The 17,684-nt window shown below is 32.1% G+C and overlaps 1 protein-coding gene across 1 annotated transcript in view; it reads right to left on the bottom strand.

Annotated features, from left to right (window-relative positions):
• Positions 1 to 9,561, bottom strand: part of LOC132757479 (triple functional domain protein-like) — a gene marked incomplete at its 3' end in the record, with an annotated part of 134,929 nt that extends 125,368 nt beyond the window's left edge. Inside the window, 7 exon segments of the mRNA XM_060748766.1 lie at positions 693 to 921; positions 1,640 to 1,753; positions 2,425 to 2,526; positions 2,884 to 2,974; positions 3,772 to 3,886; positions 5,473 to 5,547; positions 9,398 to 9,561. Coding sequence (XP_060604749.1) covers positions 693 to 921; positions 1,640 to 1,753; positions 2,425 to 2,526; positions 2,884 to 2,974; positions 3,772 to 3,886; positions 5,473 to 5,547; positions 9,398 to 9,464 — 793 coding nt within the window.
• Between the last annotated feature and the right edge of the window lie 8,123 nt (positions 9,562 to 17,684).

Here is a 17,684-nt window from a genome sequence, read left to right as displayed (position 1 = left end):
AAATATCTTGAGATCGAAGGTAGTGATTTTTTTTTTTTATTTTCAAAATAACCTGTGGCTTCTTGAAGGGGAAAATATAACACAGGGGGAAAATCAAAGTCCAAGAATATGAATGGAATTTAGTCAAACATTTTATAAAAATTTCAACATCATTTCAATTTAACATGCATCGTACATAGTAGAGACTACATGTATCTGTAGGGACAGCTTTCTGTCCTTCAGTCAATTTATAAACTAGCCGATATAAGTCAACTGCTGTTAAAAATACATTTCTAATGAAAAATGTGCAGAGGGCAATTCAGCGGAAAATATAGCATTTTTAGGGGAAAAAATACCTATTTTGGGCTAGGGGAAAGAGCCTTTAATCAGCATTAAAATATAGGGAAAAAAGTCACAAAAACTTTGACACATAATATAGTGACTTTCACAACCAACTGATCAAGTTTTTAACTTCTGTATGTTCAATCAAACCAGAGAAGTTTTTTTTTTGTAAGTTATTGTATTAACATGCTCACTGATTACCAAGTAAACTTAACAAAATTGATGCAACCTTAGGAAAAAAGTTAGACTGAAATGGACAAATGGTTTTTAAGGTATAACAAATAAAACAAGATTGAAAAGTATAGAGGCAAATAGCAACATGTGATTAATGTTAATGTTCACACATTAAAGAATATTTCCTTGGATCTTACCTGCTTGATCAAAGCCTTCACCAGTTATACTCGATAAAATATATTGACCTTCCCGACCTAACTGTTCTACAGGAGCCATGGTTACCCTTTTCTTTAAGTGGTTGTGGTCCTCGAGACGTTTCTGAGCCTCACTAAGTTCTGTTGGAAGATCAGGATTTGTAAGTATACTGCTTAATTCATCCAGTTTGTCCAACAAGTCTAATGCCTTCCATATAAACTCTTCCAACATCTGTATTAAACAAAAGGATTGATACAAACTTTTTATAAAAAATAATTGTTCTTGGCTAAAAATTATAGTATATAATTCCAATAAAAATTGATGTGATTACAGTTATCCTTTAATTTTAAATAAAGTAGAAGAATTATTATAACAAGCAAGCTCCTTCAACAGTGAACTTTCTGAACATCAGTGACATCTCATAACATGATAAAAATAATCAAAATAATAAAGTTTCCACATAGCTTCAATGTGCATTATCTGACATACAATTAGATGGAGAACTGTGACATATGATGACAAATGTTATGTCCAATATACATTGTATTATTGCATATAAAATACTGGTACACAAGATTAATTTTAACAAGAATAATGTCTGATACTGATTGAAACACAAGTTAGAGTTTCAATCTATAGGTAGAATCTACATACCCAGAAAATCAACCATGTCAAATACTAGCTATATTGTTTTCTTAACAAATTTTAATTATTTACATGAACAACCTTAATAGACCTTCCTCTAATGATTGTTTCAATAAAATAATATTAAAATCTAACAAAATTTTTTTGAAGGATAACAACTTTCAAACAGGGTCACCAAAGGAATATTCATATGAAGTTTTGATGTACTGACAAGGTGGCTTGGGAGACATTGTGTGGATGGATAGATAACTGACAGTGAGCTATCATACTGGAAAATAAAGCTGAATAAAATTTAAAGGTTTACCAGTCTAAGCTTGATCCACTGTTCGTGATCATAATCCAGATTACCATCAAAATCCCTTGTTAACTGACTACGATCTACAGCTTTCACTAAATTGTCCACTGATATCATGTGTGTCTGTATATAGAGAAAACAAAGATTTCTAAATGAAACTTATCATTAAATTCAACCAATTATAATCTTTTTCTTTTGTTTTTATTTCATGCATTTCAAATTGTAACTTGACTTAAAGCAAAGAACAGTATTGTTCTACAAATATAACTCTTAAGTTTTTCTGAAGTGAGTTGTCCAAAATACTGAAGAATATACATCTATATACTATAATGTAAATACAGGTAAATTTATTATTTCTTTAGTGATTTACTTGAGCATTATACACCACTCATTTGAGTCCAATATTATTTCTTAATTCATACTCCAGAGGCCCATAAATTACATTTTTTTTATATCAATCTTAGATGGCTATTATTCAATGCTGTTGTTTTTTCAACTCTAGACTAGTAGTGAATCCAAAATATACCTATCAGAACAAACTTAACATTTAAGAAAGAGGAGCATGAAAATATGGAACAATTACAAAGTTTGATGTTATTGTGATGGTTGAAAGTAATAAATGGTGTGCTGGACTTGTTGATACTAGACTGTAGCTCAATATAGCATTTTCTGGTGTTATAAGACAAAACTTGGTGAGAACCTCAGTCAATTACATTTATTTTGATAAGTGAAGAAATAAAACATGTTTAAAATATCAAACTTGTATTCAACACAATGACTTAAGAAGTACTTACCTCAAAGTTATACTTTGAGCTGCCCAGACTAGTTCTTTGTTTTTCCCAGAATTTCTCTGGTTTTATAATAAAAGCTATATTTATGTTGCCAGGGAAACATTCCTACAATATGAAAATATACAAACATTTTACATTGTATAGAGCTTGTAATGGAATATATAACAGAACATAATTTAACTAGAGAACTGTTTCAAGAAGCTAACATATCATGAAAAGTTTAAGCACTTCTGGGGTTACAAACATGTTTTCTCATTTAACATCTTTACTGGTCAGTCCAAAGAAGTAAATTATAGAGTTGTTCAAATGAGCTTCAGATTTCATTACAATCAAGCAAAAATAAAAATATTTTTTACAGAACATTAGTCAATTAATTTCTAACTGAAATTGTAATATTGCTTAAACTTATTGACTTGCCAAAAGTTCTTTTCTAACAAAAACATAGAAAATTATGACAAAAACCTGCATAGCTTTAAGAATGGGTTTGACATTTTGCCAGGTAGATCCGCGCATATCAAGTATCACAGTAAAACCCTTCTCCCTTACATCATCACTGAAATAATATATATTTTAACTTTACATCATCACTGAAATAATATACATTTTAACTTGATATCATCACTAAAATAATATACATTTTAACTTGATATAAATGCTAAAATAATATACATTTTAACTTTACATCATCACTGAAATAATATACATTTTAACTTTACATCATCACTGAAATAATATACATTTTAACTTGATATAAATGCTAAAATAATATACATTTTAACTTGATATAAATGCTAAAATAATATACATTTTAACTTGATATAAATGCTAAAATAATATACATTTTAACTTGATATAAATGCTAAAATAATATACATTTTAACTTGAAATAAATGCTAAAATAATATACATTTTAACTTGATATAAATGCTAAAATAATATACATTTTAACCTGATATAAATGCTAAAATAATATACATTTTAACTTGATATAAATGCTAAAATAATATACATTTTAACTTGATATAAATGCTAAAATAATATACATTTTAACTTTACATCATCACTGAAATAATATACATTTTAACTTTACATCATCACTGAAATAATATACATTTTAACTTGATATAAATGCTAAAATAATATACATTTTAACTTGATATAAATGCTAAAATAATATACATTTTGACTTTATATCAGCAATAAAATAATAAACTTTATATTAGCACTGAAATAATGTACATCATAAGCTTGCATAGGCATTTAAAAAATGTAGACACTGTGAAAATATGATAAAAAGAACTTTTGAAATTATATGACTAACATGTATGGTTTGTAAGTAACAGTTTTTACCTTGGAACACTGGCTAGATACGTCATTAATCTTCGTAAATCTTCATACTTTAATCTTTCTGGGTGTGTGTTGGAGGGAAATGTTAGAATTGGTCCTCCACGCTTGTCCCTACCTCCTGATATAATAAACAATTACACTGTAAACATTGACACTGTAACGGTCATTTAGTGACTTTCCAGCTTTCCTGCTAGAGGAAGATTTAATGTGTCCCTTCATGAATTATTTCAACCACAAATCTCCAATAACCTGCCTGGGTAGATTTCTCACATAAAACAATCAAAAATCACTGATAGAAGGGAGGTAAAGCATCTGAAGTCAGCAACCTTTACTATTTGTCACGCCAGAGTTATGAACACTGTCTTGATATTATATTACATGGACAAACAAGAACAAATATCTTAAATTTGAAGTAATATAAAGATAGAGAAATTTACTGTTAAAACTTACTTTACACTGACACAATGCAAGTTCAGCATTACTTATACTTCATATTGTTAATATAAAACATGTTGCTTTTTCAATATGCATTTTTTAAAATTAATTTATGATTTTTTAGCTCATTTATAAATTATAGATTTATTTCAATTTGCATATATACATCAGTAAAAATAACAAGAGGGCCATGATGGCCCTGATATTGCTCACCTATATATAGGCCCCTGGGCCAAGGTCAATTTCAACCCAGGGGCTTTTACTTGAACAAACTTGGTAAGACAACCATTAGAAGATGTTTTATGATAAATATCTAAGCAATAGCTCTTGGGGGTTTTCAAAAGAAGATTTTTAAAGTTTTTACTATATACATACAAGGAAAAACAATGACCCCCCGCCCCCGGGCGGGGCCAATATTGACCCCCATGACTTTTATTTGAACAAACTTGGTAGACACTCACAAGATGATATTTCATGCTTAGTATCTTAACACTAGCTCTTTTGGGGTTTTTTTAAAGAAGATTTTTTAAGTTTTCACTTTACACATAGAAGGAAAATCAATGACCGGGGGCGGGGCCAATTTTAACCCAAGAGCCCTTATTTGATCAAACTTGGTAGACATACATTAGAAGATGTTTCATGCTAAATATCTTAGCTCTAGCTCTTAGGGTTAGGATATTTTAAGTTTTTACTATATAGTATATAATACATAAAGGGATAAACAATGACCCTTGGGGCTGGGCAATTTTGACCCCAAGGCTTTTATTTGAACAAACTTGGTAAACACTGACTAGATGATATTTCATGCCAAATATTTAAAATCTAGCTCTTTCGGTTTTTAAAAGACGATTTTTTAAGTTTTTTCTTTCGGTTGCCATGGCAACCACAGTTCTGTATGGAATTAAATTCTTTGAATAATTTTTAAAGATGACTACCAAAGGAACATTCCTGTAAAGTTTGAGCGGTTTATGAGGAGATGTCGTTTAAAGTAAATGTTTACGGCCGGACGGACGAAAAGCGATCACAAAAGCTCACCACGTCACTTTGTGACAGGTGAGCTAAAAATACATTACAACAAATTATTTTCTACTTATTCCAAGACATCGTTCAAACAAGAATATCACATTTATAGATATTAACAGTCACCTTTAGGCTAAGGCTTTTATAATAATATGATTGTAATGAAAAAAGGGCTTGAGGGTAAAACGTTTGCTGTTCTTTAATTCACTTCATAGAGAATAATCCATGGAAAAAGCAAGAAAAACTTACCTGAGAGATAGGCAACTCTCTCTCTCAGGAGTGGGACAATATCGGCAGCTTTTAAACCCTCCGTCCTTCTTCCGCCTACATTATAAATACACAAATTGTGACAATATACAAATACATCTTTTTATACTTAATTTATTAAAGACTTAAGCCTAAAATATAAAATATGGAATTCTTACATGGATAAACTTGTGCATCAAGTAATGGTTATAAGTATGTGCAGACTTTAATTCAAGCATTTGTAAAATAATAAAAATAAATAAATTCATTATGCACAAATATATTCAGATTCCAGAAAAAAAATGTTCAGGTTAATTTAGAGAAGAGAAACAAAAAGTGTTTTTAAAGGCCATGCATATGTTCTGAGTCCCTTCTTGTTAAGATTTATTACTGTAATGACCATCTTAAACAGTCATAAACTAAGCAGGTGTCAATAAAATAACAACTTCTAAAATTTAATAGGAGATCAAACCAGTTTAAATTAATTATAATACATACTTACCCTAAATCAGCCTTATGAACTTATATATATATATTTAACTTTAATAATTAATCCTATTAAATTACTTGACACAAATAATAATTGTAAACTAAAAAAAGAAAAGAAAACATCTTCAAGTGATACCAATCAATATCGACATAATATTAAATAAAGTGAAAATTTAATTTAAATATTTAATCTATTGAAATTTTCCATATTTAAGAAGGGTAACCATTTTGTTCGAAACAACACAGATCTGAACAAGAGCCAAGTGGGGGCAAGACTCTACTTTTTTTACTTTTTTAAAAATCAAACAAATAAACATTGATTTTTTTTAATCTTTAGAAAGAAAATTAAATAAAAACTATATATCCAAAGTTTCATATAACCATTCGGGCTGTGCATTGCCATTTTTTCTATCTTGATGCATATCACAATAATTGTATTTCCAAACGATGTGATTCACGACATGTATTGCAGTCTTTGATGAAATGTGATGTATATTGCGATTCTTATGTTGCGATGCGATACGTATCATGATAAGTATCACGGTACTGACTTTCAGGCTTTATCTTTTATATAGACTCATTTGTTAACAGCAGAATTATGAAAATGATAAAATTAACAATAAACTCTTCAACTTGATATTATAACTTGGTTTTCAATTTTGATCTTTTAACAATTTACCTTACTGGTTAAAGATATTTAGATAATACCATAACAACAAGTATCTACTATTCTAACACTTAAACCAACTACTGTTAATATGACAGTCCTACAATACACCACTAAAGAATTTTCTTGTGAAATAAATAACATAATTACAACTGTTTAACAATTAGGTCAACTGTGTTTTCTCAAAGAATGTGTGCTCCCAGAGTATCAAATTTTAATTTTGCAACGTCCAGTCTTTGTTTGTTCCAGAAAATGACGATGTTCCCATACTCATGCTTTATATGTCCAGGACAGATAAACTATTGTTTCACCTTTTTTCTAGAAATTTTGCAGTCAACATGTGTTTTTACGGGAAATGATGTCAGCAGAAATGAAAGTATAAATACGTTACAAATATCACATGGGAATATTGCTATCGTCACCATTTTAATCTGACTTCAAGTGCAACTAAATTTACAAATTCACGTTTGTAAGTTGTATTTTCTTGAAAATGTTCTGATCTCCAATTATTTTTTATAAACAAGTTCAAAGAACACCAGCCCATTTATATAAAATTTATTAAACTTGGTAATATTACTGCGGACATGGTCTACCCTGAACCGAAAATGAGATGACACCTATATGATAGTAGTCGTGCTCGTTCATTATTTTCATCCAAGCCATTTTTCTCTTTTCAGTCTTTCAAAAAATATGTTTGTCTTTATTTTCCTGGAAGATATTGTTAGTGTATTGTGATACTTGTCTGCCATATTAATGCAACCGGAGGTGAAATATGTATTGAATCGTGATATATTGGTATTTATAAACTTATTTCGATGAATACATCGAGGATAGGGTAGATTGCGATGAATCATTACACCTCTAATAACCATGTACAGTGTAACTTTCGAATTCCTGAACTTCTAAAATCTGGAAACTTCTGAAATTCAAACATTTTTCAGGGTCCCAAAATTTCTCCTGCTGTTTTCTATGTAATAAATACCTCTGAATTATCGAACTTCTAAATTCTGAATTCCGAACGATTTTTGAGTAAAATTTTGTTTTTTTTTCCATTCAAATTTACTTCCAAAATCCGGAAAATGAAAAAGGTGTAAAGGAATATTATACTTATGTTTGTAAAACAAAATGTCATTATCTTCCAATTAGCAGTAACCATATATCTTGACACCTATTAGAATCACAACATGTCAAGCATGTCAAACACTTAAAGATTTAAGTGTGAAAATTAAGAAATTGAGAAGTACTATGTGAAGAAAATAAAAATATTACAGGTAAATAGCAGGTACATCATGAAATATACTAAAGGATATATTGTGATAATTAATTAACATTATGCTTTTATATCAACGTATTCAGTTATATGTGATAATGAAATTTAAAACAGTTATAAACTTTTTTAAATGTCCTATAATTCTGCCGTTTTATGAATTTAAAAAGCTTCATATATTTTTCATCATGTCTTACTTAAACAATTGATGTTTTAAATGTTTCTACTTGTTCAGATAAGTCCGAACTTCTGAATTCCAGAAACTTCCAATCCGAACTTTTTGGCTAGTCCCACATGTGTTCGGTTTTCAGAAGTTACACTGTAATAAAATGTAACACAATGTTATCTGATTTGTACAAGGGGGCATAGCCATAATAACCCAGGCAAAAAATGATAAAACCCATTAAAATCCTAGTGGGCAGGTTGGGCTAGGTTTTAAGCTTTAAAGAGGCTTGTTTTTTGCCAACAATGATTCCAATGATAACAGAAAGCTGCAAAAATACCAGGGGCTTTTTAATTTTATTTTGTAATAGAAACATTTATTAGTGACCGAAATTTATCAACATGATAATATATGAAGAAACATATATACATTTTAAAACTGCACAAAAGTCAAAACCCTTTTATTTTATAGGTTATTGTAAAAGTAAAGGGAATGTATAGAATTAAATGCAGAGACATTATGGGTAATGGGTATTTTTGTTTGCTTTAAATGCATTAATTACAGTTGCATAAGACCTGCCTTACAAGAGCTAATATTGTGTATTTCTAGGATGCAACGACACATATAGATTTAGAAATTTAATGCATACAAATAAATGATCACCTTGTTGAAATAAAGCATAAAATTTCGTTTGCAATAATGTTTCCAACAACCATCACATTGAATTTTTACTTCATCATCCGTCTGCCGATACAGATATATTCAGACCTACTGATATCTAACCAGTCAGGACATACAGTCCAAATGTCTTTCACTATTCAAGACTGCGTGAAATAAGTTTTGAAAAAAAAAAACGGAATGAACCTTATACAATGTATGCACTCATGGTTAAGACTCCAGAATATAGCAGACAAATGACCAAATTTTTTTACCTTTTAGAAAATCTGTCCTAAGGAAAGGTCCAATCCGAATCATTGCATATGTATATTTGACAAAAATATGGTTTTTAAAAAGGCAGCAGACAAAAATAAACTGTTATTAATGACTACATTAAAGAGCCAAAAAATCCCCTGCCAAAAATCAAGAACCTAGGCACAGAACATTTGTTGAAGCTACTTTTGTATTATGTTTATTTTATAACTATGATAAAAAACAAAAACGAGACACAGCTAGTAAAAAAATAAACAAACTGATTTTAATGTAACACTGATTCGATTTAATTAATAGGAAAAATACCATTTGTACCAATTTTGGAACCGGTGTAATGGTAGAATTATCCCATAATCAGCATCTCTTAAAGACTTTGATATTTAACGGTAAATTTCGAACGAATCTTAAATACCTGGCCTATAATAAAACTCAACATCTCTGTCACTAGAAGAATCTCCAGATTGATCTGTCAAGCTCATGTCTAAAACGTCACATAATCGCAGAATAATCCGTTAATTCTCAGCATCTTTGTTTTACGATTACTCATCCGCCATTGAAACAACATATTTTCGGATGACTTCGGTAATTTCCGTTAGCTAGATGAAGCGAAAGTAGAATATATTTATGATAGGCCTTAGGCAATAAGAGGCATATATTTTGTTTATGTGTTGGTTTCCATAATTATTTATATTTAGTTGTAGAATAATAATAATGAAAAGAAGAATCGCGTCCGATTTAGCTATGTAGATTCAATGCATTTATTTTTCGTAAAAGCTTACCCATACCATTTCATTTGGAAAATCTAGTTCATCACCAATACTCGCTAGAAGATAAATAAAATCGACAATAAGTGTTATGTCAGGCCGGAAGATAATTCTATTTTGCGATTCCGATGACTATTTTCATTTTGGTATAGGCCTACAATCTAGCAGTATTTTATTTTATAAAATTATATATGCACCTGCAAGGCATGGGCTTAGGGGTTAAGTTTGAAATAATCCAAACGGGGGTCTAATGCAAGTTCCTCCAGTTACCCTCGAGCTAATTATCCCGATTAGAACCGGCAGACGATAACTGATGCAAACCTACAATCTGATTAAATCCTAATTAATGTTAGCATTAGCTACATACAAGAAATTACTTAGTAAATCTGAACTATATACGAGCAGACTACGGAATTCGTTCTTGTGTCACGCATGAAGTGAAAAGATAAATTTACAACAGAATCACTGTAACACACAAAACAACAGCATAAAGCATTTCACTATATGGTCTCCTATTTGCAGTACGATAAGGTCTATTTTATATCGTCTTTTTCGGAACAAAGGTAAAAAGATATTCCGACTATCTCTCGGAATACCTACCTGAGCTATCCGACGGCTTACACATCTTCTCCCGTAAATAGTGAATAGTTCTGAACCGTGACATAAACTTCTTTATTATTTTTTTTTAAATATAAACATGACATCTTTATAGTTTGTAAACATGATTTATTTACAGTTTAGTATTTAATTAGTTTGAAAATTGTAATAAGCAACAGTTAACACATATCTTATAATTATTGTCGATAATTCTATGTTCATGGGGGTGGAACCCCATATATATCTCCAAAATGAGCATCGGTAAAAAGTATATGTGAATTTCCGCTGCTCCAGATGTGAAGCATAACACCAGATGTGACTGAGAAAATAGGTCAATCCCAGGGTAAGTTTTCAACTTTTTAAACAGTTATATACAATTCAGTCATTTTTTTTAAGAAAATCGAAATGTGATTCTACCCTCCTGGCTCTCCTCTACATTACCCATTTTTGTTTTGGATTTCTATGCAGTTTTCATCCGTCGTGGGTTCTGTTGTGTCAAAAACATGCAATGTGTATGAAGAAAATGTCACTAACGGACTCAAAAACAGAGCTTTTACGAAATCTCACTACAGACCGATGCTTTACATTCAAACAAACCCCTGATTTAAACATTTATAGAGATTTGGCTACCAACGAAGGAATCGCTGCTCAAAATTGCATTTGAGCTCCATATGTGTTGAGGAGATCCATATGTGCATAATATAAAAAAAAAATAGCAACATAATTACGGATCACTTTCATAAAGCAAACTATAATTTATTCTTTTGAGTATCAAACTGTAATAAAAACTATTATCCGAAATAAACACATTTTCACGAGACGAGTTTGAATAATAAAAAGACATTCTGCATACGAAAGGTATTAAAAATACGTAGATATGGTGGGAAGGCCTTGCTTATTTTGATTTACATAAGGGTCACTGGACTGTACCAAAATTTAGGCTAACCCCCCCCCCCCTCAAAAAACGAATTTGTTTAGATTGGGATAGGTGATGTGGTAATGGATTGAGATAAAGTTTTGTCTGGTGCATGGACGTATTTGTTTATAAAGCTTTTAATCCTTTATCCTAATGTTATTTTGCGCTAGGAGGCACTGCCACTATGAATCTTTTCATGAGTAGCATTACTTGCAATATTATCCATTTCAAGTCCCCGAGAAAATAACAATAATCGTTAATAATCGACTTATTGATATAAATTAAAACATCCATCTTCTGGCATGTCATTAAAATGCTGATGAAACGGCGGTAAGCGTATTACTGGCTCGTCCCAATTATTTACAGCAGTGTTTTTCTGTGTCTTATGTCATCCAACCAATAGGAACACCCAACATACTTCTGATTGGCTCATATTTTTGGGGGTTTACAATATCGGTTTAAAAAGGACTGAATTTTATATAACTGTTTAAAAAGTTGAAAACTTACCCTGCGATTGACCTAATTACACAGTCACATCTGGTGTTATGCTTCAGATCTGGAGCAGCGGAAATTCACATATACTTTTTACCGATGCTCATTTTTGAGATACATATGGGGTTCCACCCCTGTGATGTCGTTAGATTGTAAGCGGTTACATTTAGGCTTGCTACATTTTCCTCCAATATCAACTTCCAAGATGTTAGACCCGACCATGGTTGATTGACAAATACTTTCTGGAGTAACATTGTACTGTTGTTGAACATGTGACATACAGTCTTTACAGCATGAAACTTTAGTTTGTAAATAATAATTTGGTAAAGTTAGTATTTTGCAAACAAAATGCAAACCAAATAATATAGCTTACTTCCAGATTTTAACAACTTCGCAACTTTTCCAAAACGAGGGACATCCTTTCCCTTGAAAATCTTTTATTTTAGATTAAGATTTATCTTTTCTGCATCATATCAAAATAGTGATTTCTATTTTTTATAGGTTGTAGAACTTTTATGCACAGGCCATTTCGCTAGTGGTGCCTGAAAAAGTGACTTAAAAAATCCTGCTCGGGAAAATGTTGACGTTTACTACCTGAACTGGAAGCACCTTAATTGCTTCCAAAACAGGAAATATACCTGGCTGGACAAGGAGGAGCTTATAACCCGTACGTGTTGGCTTCCATGTTCAGAAGAACAAAAAGGTAAAGGTAAAATAAAATGAATGACATATTTGGAGAAACTTATATATGTGCGCCACAGATTTATTTGAACTGTGCAAATATATATGGAACGCCTGGACTGTCTTATGTGTAGAATGACTGATATACATGGTTAAATGTCATTCTGTTGAGTCCGAGATACAATATGCTGGGTCAAAATCACAATATACTGGGTGGAAATCCAAATGCGCTCAGTTATTGAAGTGTAATGTTGTGTGCTGATTACATTTTATTCAGTCAAGTCAATGTATTGTCAGGTGCATTAGTCGTTCTGTTCAGTTCTTAAAACAAGCAGGCATGTGGTAACACAATTATGTTGAGTTAAAAAGATATGTTGTAGGGTGTGACAGTTGTTATGTTCGGTTAAAATAGCTCTTCTCATCATGTTCAACCATGAAAATAAACAGTTGAGTGGTACTATCATTTCGTTTGGCTGAGGCAGTGTATTATTGGGTGATACTTTTATTATTTTCAGTTGCAATGACATGCTATTGGGTGCTTTATTCAGACTCTTCAGTCGTGAAATAGAACTGTTGAATAGTACTATCATTATGTTCAGTTCAGATGATATACTGTTCGGTGCAGAGGTCATTATGTTCAGTAGTGAACACAAACTGTTGTGTGATACCGTCATTATGTTCAGTTCAGATGATATCCTGTTTGGTGCAGAGGTCATTATGTTCAGTTCAGATGATGTACTGTTCGGTGTAGAAGTCATTATGTTCAGTTCAGATGATGTACTGTTCGGTGCAGAGGTCATTATGTTTAGTAGTGAACACAAACTGTTATGTGATACCGCCATTATGTTCAGTTCAGATGATATCCTGTTCGGTGCAGAGGTCATTATGTTCAGTAGTGAACACAAACTGTTGTGTGATACCGTCATTATGTTCAGTTCAGATGATATCCTGTTTGGTGCAGAGGTCATTATGTTCAGTTCAGATGATGTACTGTTCGGTGTAGAAGTCATTATGTTCAGTTCAGATGATGTACTGTTCGGTGCAGAGGTCATTATGTTCAGTAGTGAACACAAACTGTTATGTGATACCGTCATTATGTTCAGTTCAGATGATATCCTGTTCGGTGCAGAGGTCATTATGTTCAGTAGTGAACACAAACTGTTGTGTGATACCGTCATTATGTTCAGTTCAGATGATATCCTGTTTGGTGCAGAGGTCATTATGTTCAGTTCAGATGATGTACTGTTCGGTGTAGAAGTCATTATGTTCAGTTCAGATGATGTACTGTTCGGTGCAGAGGTCATTATGTTCAGTAGTGAACACAAACTGTTATGTGATACCGTCATTATGTTCAGTTCAGATGATATACTGTTCGGTGCAGAGGTCATTATGTTCAGTAGTGAACACAAACTGTTGTGTGATACCGTCATTATGTTCAGTTCAGATGATATCCTGTTTGGTGCAGAGAGTCATTATGTTCAGTTCAGATGATGTACTGTTCGGTGTAGAAGTCATTATGTTCAGTTCAGATGATGTACTGTTCGGTGCAGAGGTCATTATGTTCAGTAGTGAACACAAACTGTTGTGTGATACCGTCATTATGTTCAGTTCAGATGATATCCTGTTTGGTGCAGAGGTCATTATGTTCAGTAGTGAACACAAACTGTTGTGTGATACCGTCATTATGTTCAGTTCAGATGATATCCTGTTTGGTGCAGAGGTCATTATGTTCAGTTCAGATGTACTGTTCGGTGAGAAGTCATTATGTTCAGTTCAGATGGTACTGTTGTGTAAGTCATTATGTTCAGTTCAGATGATGTACTGTTCGGTGCAGAGGTCATTATGTTCAGTAGTGAACACAAACTGTGGTGTGATACCGTCATTATGTTCACTTCAGATGATATACTGTTCGGTGCACAAGTCATTTGACAATGCGCTGAGTGGTCGTACAATTATGTTGGGTTCATTCGGATATCTTCGCGTCAAACAGAGCAACTAATTTCCATAGGTCACGTCGAGGCTAATGACCACTAAATTGCCAAAACAATTTTCTTCCCCGTAAATACCATCGGGAGCTTAAAAACGTTATTTCCATAAATTGGACAGATCGTATGGCATATTTAATACCCAATGGGTATTTTATCAAGTTAATTTATGACTATACTATACTATTACAGTCATAATGGGCACAGTATATAAATTTTAAAATATGGGTAAGGGTAGCCTGTTCAAGTCACACATGACTACCGTAAATAAAACATAAAATATGTGTTGGTAACTTTTTAGACTCACAAGTGGACACATCAAACGAAATTTAAAATATGAAACATAATATACAAGTAAGGCAAACCTATTTGAGTCACACATGGCCACAGTATATGGAACGTTAAATATAAGTATGGAAATCCCATTTGAGACACACATGACCACAGTAAATGGAACATTATATATAAGCAAGGGTAGCCTAATAAAGTCAAACATGGCCAAAGTATAAAGACAATTCTATATAAGTAAGTGAAACCTAATTGAGTCACACATGGCCACAATATATTAGACATAATGTTTAAGCCAGGGAAATGTATTTGAGTCTAATTTTATTAGGCTACCCTTACTTATATATAATGTTCCATATACTTTAGTCATGTGTGACTCAAATAGATTTCCCTTACTTAAATATAATGTTCCATATATTTTGGCCTAGTGTGACTCAATTAGGTTTCCCTTACTTATATAGAATTTTCTTCATAATGTGGGTATGTGTGACTTTATTGCGCTACCCTTACTTATATTTAATGTTCCATATACTGTGGCCATGTGTGACTCAAATAGGTTTCCCTTACTTAAATATTATGTTCCATTTATTGTGGTTATGTGTGACTAAAATGGGTTACCAACACATATATTTTAAGTTGCATATGCTGTGGCCATATGTGACTTTAATAGGCTACCTTACTTATATGCTCCATATACTGTGGCCATGTGTGACTCAAATAGGGTTCCCTTACTTGTATATGATGTTTTATATTTTAAATTTCGTTTGCTGTGTCCATTTGTGACTCTTATAGGTTACCAAACAGATAAATTTTAAGTTTTATTTACGGTGGTCATGTGTGACTTTAACAGGCTACCCTTACCCATATTTTAAGTTTTATATACTGTACCCATTATGACTGTAACAGTATAGTATAGTCCTGAATTAACTAAATAAAATACCCATTGGGTATTTAAAAGTCCAATTTATGAAAATAACGTTCTTAAGCCCCCGATGATATTTACAGGGAAGAAAATTGTTTTGGCAATTTAGTGGTCATTAGCCTCGACGTGACCTATGGAAATTAGTCGCTCCCATCTTGTTGCCCGAAAATATCCGAATGAACCCAACATAATTGTGGTATCACACAACAGTTTGTGTTCACTATTGAACATAATGACCTCTGCACCGAACAGTTTATCATCTGAACTGAACATAATGATAGTACCAAAAAACCACTGAACATAACGACCTTTGCACCGAACAACACATTGACTTGACTGAAGAAGATATAATCAGCACACAAGATAATGATAGTACCATTTAAGATAATGATTGTACCATTTAACAGTTCTATTTCACGACTGAACAGAAGGAATAAAACACCCAACAGCATGTCATTGCAACTGAAAATAATAAAAGTATCACCCAATAATATACTGCTTCAGCCAAACAAAATTATAGTACCACTCAACTGTTTATTTTCATGGTTGAACATGATGAGAAGAGCACCAAACAGCATATTATTATAACCGAACATAATAACTGTCACACCCAACAACATATCTTTTTAACTCAACATAATTGTGTTACCACATGCCTGTTTGTTTTAAGAACTGAACAGAACGACTAATGCACCTGACAATACATTGACTTGACTGAATAAAATACAGTCGGCACACAACATAGCACTTCAATAACTGAGCACATTAGGATTTCCATCCAGCATTTTGTATCTCGGACTCTACAGAAAGACAGTTAACCAGGTATATCATTCATTCTTAACATAAGACAGTCCAGGCGTTCCATAAATATATATTTCTGTAATTTTCAGTGGTGGTAGAATACAGAGGTAAGCTTATGCCATGGGGTAGTAATTTGTCACTAAAGTATTAATAAATACTGGTTGTTGTTTTCAATCCTTAAATGCAAATGGATCTCGTTATAGGTAAAAAAATATTCTCTTCTCACACCAACTGTACGTTACATGTCATTCAATAGTTTATTAGCAAATTTGGGTTTTTCCTAGCTAATCTGTAGGTACAAACTAATTTTAACCGTTATAGCTTCACGGTGGACTTCCCGTCACAAAAGATTAGTCAACCTGTTACGCTTATTGGCTGGGAAAACCCAAATATTCTTAATTTCGGAGTCTATTATTATACATGTACTTCTTAAGTAGAGGCTTATTGTAACCTATTAAAGTCCGTGGAGGAATGGAGAATTGTTGCCGCCTTTTCCTTATTTTCCATCCATGGCCATATAGTTTTTACAAACGCTCGAAAATTCAACCTCAAGTTGAATATTGCTCCATAGTTTGGCATCCTTGGCAGAAATTCTTAATTTATAAGATAGAGCAAGTCCAAAGATCAGCTGCTAGATATATTTTTAATGATTATGATTATACAAGTAGTTGTCTCAAAAATGATAAATGATCTTAATTGGCAAACCCTTGAACAGCGTCGAAACATCAGTGCTGTAACCTGCTTGTATAAAAACCAAAACAACATTGTTTTTGTTGACCACCAACACCTTACTCAAACAAGAAATCTGAACTACCTGATACCCTACTCATCAAAATTCTTTCTTTCCTAGGAGCATACGTCTTTGGAATAGCCTTCCTCTAACTGTTCAGTCTAACCCCAGTTTAAACATCTTTACTGTGAGGCTTGACCCATTCTATAAATTCTAAATTGCACACTATGTCTTTTAAATTGTAGAACTTATATTCTTTTAACTTTTTAAATTTGCATATAAATAATTTCTTTTATTAACAGTTCCCTGACAACGCGCCAGCTAGTCATAATCAGAATTGATTGTTAAGCAGTATGATGTAGAAGTAGAAGTTCGATTGTTTGTTTGACCAATATAAATTTGTCACAAATGATTGGATATATTATGTTTTCTTAACAAATAATTTTCATACATCACTTAAATTGATTTTTGTTAAAAAAAATTGCATTTCATTTCCTTCCAAAAATGTTTAAATGTGGCTAAG

Source organism: Ruditapes philippinarum, unplaced genomic scaffold (assembly GCF_026571515.1).
Source record: "Ruditapes philippinarum isolate M1 unplaced genomic scaffold, ASM2657151v2 ctg1464_1_1_1_1, whole genome shotgun sequence".
Classification (NCBI taxonomy): domain Eukaryota; kingdom Metazoa; phylum Mollusca; class Bivalvia; order Venerida; family Veneridae; genus Ruditapes; species Ruditapes philippinarum.
This window is presented reverse-complemented; position numbering and strand designations above follow the sequence as displayed.